The 6471-nt window shown below is 40.8% G+C and overlaps 1 protein-coding gene across 1 annotated transcript; it reads left to right on the forward strand.

Annotated features, from left to right (window-relative positions):
• The first annotated feature begins 628 nt into the window (after positions 1–628).
• LOC142959450 (galectin-4-like) lies at positions 629–5466 on the forward strand. Its single transcript, XM_076100713.1, has 12 exons — positions 629–673; positions 1435–1523; positions 2518–2722; positions 2847–2960; positions 3616–3627; positions 3710–3736; positions 3878–3913; positions 4056–4082; positions 4173–4202; positions 4878–4966; positions 5073–5238; positions 5320–5466. The coding sequence occupies exons 1-12, from the start codon at positions 629–631 to the stop codon at positions 5464–5466; spliced, it is 987 nt and encodes a 328-aa protein (XP_075956828.1).
• Positions 5467–6471: the final 1005 nt, after the last annotated feature.

The raw sequence follows: 6471 nt of genomic DNA on the forward strand, positions 1-6471 counted from the left end.
AGCAGTAATCATGAATGAAGAAATAATGTAAAAGCAGTGGTGGAAAGTAAAGAAAGTAAAGTACATGTTCAGTACAAATTTGAGGCACTTTACTTGAGTACTTCTATTTCATGCTTATTACTTCTACTCCATTGATATTGCAAGGGATGGTTTTTATTCCACTACACGTATTTGACAGCTTTAAGTACTAGCTACTGCACAGATTGGGAGTTTGCAAAACAAACCGACAGTGAGTTTATGAATTATGAGCTTTCGTAGATTAAACTCCCCATAAAATAGCTCAAATCATCTCCATCTGGACCAGTCTCAACAGCAAAATGCTCAATCATACATTGGTAATAGAATTCCAATAATAGTATGACACTCTGAGAGGTCAGTTTCTGTCTTATTAGTACTTTTGATACTTTAAAAATACTTTTACTCGCTCCAGTCTTTTGTTGCACCGTGCCACTCCTCTGCTGGGTCAACAGTTAATGTGCATCTCGTGCCTTCAAAGTAAACACGGTGATGCGGGCCTGGGTTTGGTCCGCTGCTCTGCCCCTCCCTCATCCCTGGTATAAAACTGGGCCTCCATCAGAGACCACTTCCTGACAAAACCCTCCCGGTTCCGTCTCACACCGCTGCTGTCATGTCGTTTGTTGCTCCTCCTGGCTATCAGCCAATCTACGGCCCTGTGAGTATCTGCACTGACTGCTGCTGGGTACTGCATTGCACTAATGCAGAGGGGTTACATTCTGGTACAGAATTATGTTGCACTCTGGACCACAATATGACCTAAAACTGACACATATTGAATATTTTTTGTGCATATACCCCAGATGAAAATATCTATATTTCAGATGTCTCATTTCTGATGTGTTTGTCCACATTAATGAAAAGTGTAAAGATTTCAGAATTGTGTGAGCTTCTTGGTTGATTATAATTCTGGATTGTCGTCATTGGATGCTGAAGATATTCATCGTTTTCATTACCATTATAAGATTCAGTGAATTTATTAGTAATAGTAATAATAATAACTTTATTTATATAGCACCTTTAAAAACAGAGTTTACAAAGTGCTTTGACAGACAAAGCAGCAAAAGCAAGGCAATAATAACAATAACAGAAAACTCAGTGAGACAGTCGATACGATAGAAATAAACTAAGAAATAAATAAAAGAAAATGAATTTAGTAAAATCAACAAATAAAAATAAAACAGAAAAGCGACGACATCACATAAAGCCAGTCTGTAAAAATGTGTTTTGAGAAGTGATTTAAAAATAGTACTTGAGTAAATACTTCTTCCCACCGCTGCATCCAAGGGTAGTAAACAGTGAAGTCAACACTTATCCTCCACATCCTGAATCTGTGATTTACTGTGTAATCATGTGGAGCTGTGTGGTGAGCTTTGTGGTGCAGTGTGGATGGATGAATATTTTTTCTGCACCGTACAGACAATTCCCTATCTGGGGCCCATTCATGGAGGCCTGAGGGAAGGAGTGTCCATCTACATCCAGGGGTCCATTCCTGAGGACATTACCAGGTGAGTGTATATATATATACACAGTATATACTGCTGTACAAGAGTTTGGAGTCACCTGTTGTATTGATGTTTTTCTTCTTTCCGTTAATAATATCTATTTCCTGTTCAGAAAAGCATAAGTGGACCTCAATCATTATTGAACCACAACGTGAATTTGGCCTCTAATGACTTTGGGGAAGCCGTTTAAACTTTGATTTTTCCGTCCATAGTATGTTCAGCCGACATTCACATATTGGCAACACACCTGTTAATATTCCAGCTTTTTAAAGCTGCATTATATTGAAACCATCGACGCAGAAACAGGAAGCGGTTCCTGTTTAAACCTGCTCACATTTTGATGCTAAGCTTCCAGTTTCTTTCACCAAAGACTGCTGAGTTCCTCTATTCTTATTCAACTGTTGCTCTGAGAGATCTTTGTCTCTTTCTGCCCTTCCAGCTGTCAATCTGTGTTTTGTTCTCCATGTACAAAACAAACCCTTCGTACAAAATAACACAACATCTATTTGTAAAGATGACTTTCTACTACCTAAAAGCATAAAAGACCATCGAGACATCTGACTGAAACGAGTCAAGGCGATCCCAGACCTCTGAACGGTATATTTGTCTTAAAATAGTTCCACAAAAAGGATCATGTTAACACAAGGTCCACTTGTGTGAGCTGTTAGCAATGGGACTTTTATTACATTTCTAGCCTAAATCTTTTGACTCTGGGAACACCTTGTGTAAGCTCAAAATCTGGGTGGAGCAGGTTTCTTTGTATTGTGGATATCAGAACATGTGTGAAACACACAGCTCCATTTTTATCAGCCAACCCTCCCCTTAGCAAAACACTGAGGACAAAGTAAACACTGCACACACCTCACTTTATCCTTACATCTTTAACTCTTTTACAACATCCTCATTTTTTTTTTTTACAATCGGCCCCACCTGTACTGTTTGCTTTCCTTTGCTTTACCCATAATGCCTGTGGTTCACCTGCTGTTACTTGTGGCAGGTTCTTTCTCAACCTGCTCTGCGATGAGTCCGAGTCCAGTGACATCGCCCTCCACTTCAACCCTCGCTTTGACGGCAGGGACAAGGTGGTTTTCAACTCCTGTCAGGAGGGGTCCTGGGGGTCTGAGGACAAGATCCGCGACATGCCCTTCTGCAAGGGCCAGGCCTTTGAAATGGTCATCATGGCCACTTCTCAGGGCTACCAGGTGAGACCAACCAGAGGTCCACGCATATACCTGCAAACAATATTCTATTAACGTATACACAATATTTCATCATTGGAACATATGACACACACTCTGCTTAACATTTGACGTGATCCCGTTGCAGTTCAAAGTCAACGGGAATGACTTCTACACCTTCGAACACCGCCTCCCTCTGGAGAGAGTCCGTGCGATGCAGATCGCTGGAGACGTTTGCATCCAGACGATCAACATCATCGGGGTGAGGCTCACTGACCCCGAAGCTGTCAGCTCGATGCTTTGGGCTTTGCTAAGGGCAAAAACATTCAGCAGCATCATAGAGCATGCTTTCTAAATGCTTTCTGCTTCTGCGTCAGGGTGCTCGAGGTGGCATGAATGAACCCTGGAGGAATGGGAATGAGTAAAACAGTGAAATGTTGGTGCTTGCTTCGTTTTACTTCAAGCTTGAGCAAAGCTGAAACCTTATTGGGCTCCTACTGGTTACTAGAGTGTTATTAATGGTTGCTCGGGCGTCATTAATGGCTGCTAAGGGGGTTGCTCACTCGTGGAAATGAAGACCGCACACATGAGAGTAAACCTGAACCTTGACCATGAACCTTGAAATGACCTGTTATTACCTTGTTCTTCCACCGCTATTACAAGATGTTACTCTATTATTACCTTGTTTTTACAAGCTGTAATGTGAATGCTACCAAAACTAGTATCAGTACCAGTGGTAGAATTCGCAGTAGTATGTAGTAATGTGGTATCAGCAACAGTGTGTCTGTGTTTGTGAGAGTGTGCAACATCATCTGCTGTGTTAAAAAACTACAACTACTTTTTACAACGCTGAATAGAGTGTATGTTAATGAGGTTTGTCATCTGTTTAGTCTTACACTTCTATTTGGTGTTTTTAGGGAGGAATGGGAGTAAGTATGCATATTTAAAAAATAACAAGGAAATTCAACACAGCGTTGTACAGGATTTAAAACGGTCACTTCTTTTCAACAGGGAGGACATCCAGGAGGTGGCATGGGGGTGAATAAAGTCTTCTATTTCTTTTTTATTCATTAATTTAATTTTTTTTTAAATAACGCCTACCAAGGTCGAGCTACTTCACAATAAATGACAAAATCATATATAAAGTCTTTCTTTATAAAACATTGTTCTTCTTCACAGGGTGGATATCCAGGAGGCATGGGAGGTGGTATGGAGGTATGAAGCTGCGTTACAATGGTCCTTTTGTGTTTTCCACACCTTTTCTAAACTTAACTAAGCCAAGCTAATTAGTTTGCATGTAAATAATAGTGTGTATTCAGTGTTTGTATACAAATAGCTTTATTTTTTCTCCTGTCAGGGAGGATTCCCAGGATCAAGCCTGCCGGTGAGAACACTGCATGACTACACCTTCATAAAGCCCTCAGTGTGTGAGACTGTCTGCTAATCCAATATGAATCTGTTGTTGTGATTGTAGGGGATGGGCGGGCAGCCGGTCTACAACCCTGTAAGTAATATGTGTTCCCTTCTTTTGCTTTGGATTTTAATTTTATGTTTTTTTCCATTTTCCATTTGTATGTAGTGTTTTTGTTCGAACCCCAGGAAGAGTCATTTCTACCTTGACAGTAATGGGGATTCTGGGTAAACAAATAGATAAATTACACATCACTGTTCGCATAGTCCACTTCTATTTCAAAAGATTTTTTATTTGCTCAGTCCTCACTTCGTACTAGAGTTTTTTAAATGTAGAGGTGATTTAGACCATCTAGTGGTCACAAAGAGGAACTGCAACACATTCAATTTGATCCCCAAAAAAGAAAAAAACAAACAATTAAAATATGACAGCTGGTTAATACCTCTGGTGAACGTGCAGGGTCATATGAGCGATGGGGTAATCTACCTCTTCTAGTGATAGGAAGCTTCTCAGACTCCATGACAGGCCTCCATGACACTAATTACAAGTTACCACTGGTGCTGGCAAGCTTTTCAAATCAAAATCTGCTTTGTTGGCGAAATCATAGTTAAAAAAAGTAGTAGTCAAATGAACACTGATTATGTTAGCCTAGTGATCAATGCTACCAAACTAACACTTCTACTTATATACTTAAAAATGGAGGGGATAAGATCTTTGTTTTTTCATTTAAGTGTTATAACTACATTTAACTGTGTTGTGTGTTTAAAGCCGGTGCCCTACTCCAACATGATCCCAGGAGGGATGTACCCAAAGAGGACATTCATCATCAGAGGCATGCTGCCCTATGGAGCAGACAGGTGTGTGTGTGTGTGTGTGTGTGTGAGAGTGTATACATACACCGCCATCACTATAGTGTGAACGCTGCTAACAGACCCGGATTACACTCCTTCGTGTGTGTTGCAGAATTAGCATCAACTTCGTGGTGAGCAGATCTCGGGACATCGCCTTCCACATGAACCCCAGGGTGAGGGAGGGCGTCGTGGTGAGGAACAGCATGATCGGAGGTAACTGGGGCCAGGAGGACAGAGAGCTCAGCATGAGCCCCTTCACTGAGGGACAGTACTTCGACGTAAGTATTGTCTGTCCTTCATGTGTGTTTTAAATCATTTCGACTCGGCCGTGTCTTGACGTCCCTGTCCTCGTGCCTCAGATGTCCATCCGCTGCGGGAACCAGAGGTTCAAGGTGTTCGTGAACGGGCAGCACCTGTTCGACTTCTCCCACCGCCTGCAGTCCTTCAAAGAGATCGACAAGCTGGAGATAGAAGGCGACCTGCAGATCTCCTACATCCACTTCTGAGACCACACACACGCACTCCTATAGGAACTATACATTCTGTACATTACTCAGCTATTTTTCAGCTGCGGGATGATCTTTCAAAAGGATGTGTCAGCCTGCTGTTTGATCATGAATATTAATTATTGACCTCATCATCGGCTGTATTGAATCAATAAACATGAACAAACACACGTGATGCGGATGAGATTAACATTGGCTACATCGAAGCTCAGGGAGAGAGCTCATTCACGATGAACACGTTTATTTCTTATACAAAATACTGCGGGTACTGTATAAAACTTTTGTTTACAAATCAGCGACAGTATAAAGGCAGTTATAGTACAGTCGTCTCCCAATGCAACACACCGGGGGAATATGCACACACACATCTACTGGAATGCAAAATACTGGCTCTCTGAAAGGCACTGAAGGTAAAGTTGTGACATTCTGAGGTTTAAGGCTGAACTGAAGAGGGAGTTGCTTGGAGGATAATTAGTTTCTTTTTGTCCAAAAGAAGCAACAGTGTTTCAAACACACTGGCTGGTGCGACACAGTATCTGCATTCAAAATTGGTAAAAATGTTTATGCAGCACCACAATCGATGCGGGACTATCATACGATAACACAGTACCAATTGTATAGCAAGAAATGTAATCTTAACAAAGAATTTCAGTAATGCTATATCACTGTAAACTGGTTCATATACTCTATATATATATATATATATATATATATACAGTATATAGAGTATATATATAAGTACCTTTTGATGTATACATCTGAGGAACACAGCGCCTTATTTGGAACAAATGATCTCCCAAAAATGTGTGTTGGACTATATTGCATTCCAATGACAAAATGATGAACTAAAGCAAAGATATATATATATATATATATATACAGTATATATATAAAAATAAGTGCATGCATGATGCAAAGTTGCAGCTAGTGAACCTCAAAGCAGATCACACTCGCTGCTGCTTTCTGTCTCCTCCTCCTCGACTCTGCTGGTGCCAGACTTCTATT

Source organism: Anarhichas minor, unplaced genomic scaffold (genome assembly GCF_050575085.1).
Source record: "Anarhichas minor isolate MPS153535 unplaced genomic scaffold, ASM5057508v1 ptg000026l, whole genome shotgun sequence".
Lineage (NCBI taxonomy): Eukaryota > Metazoa > Chordata > Actinopteri > Perciformes > Anarhichadidae > Anarhichas > Anarhichas minor.

Coding starts and splice junctions, on each gene's coding strand:
- LOC142959450 (XM_076100713.1), top strand. CDS start 629: ATGTCGTTTGTTGCTCCTCCTGGCTATCAGCCAATCTACGGCCCT. Junction 674..1,434: donor ATCAGCCAATCTACGGCCCT/GTGAGTATCTGC, acceptor TGCACCGTACAG/ACAATTCCCTATCTGGGGCC. Junction 3,914..4,055: donor GCATGGGAGGTGGTATGGAG/GTATGAAGCTGC, acceptor TTCTCCTGTCAG/GGAGGATTCCCAGGATCAAG.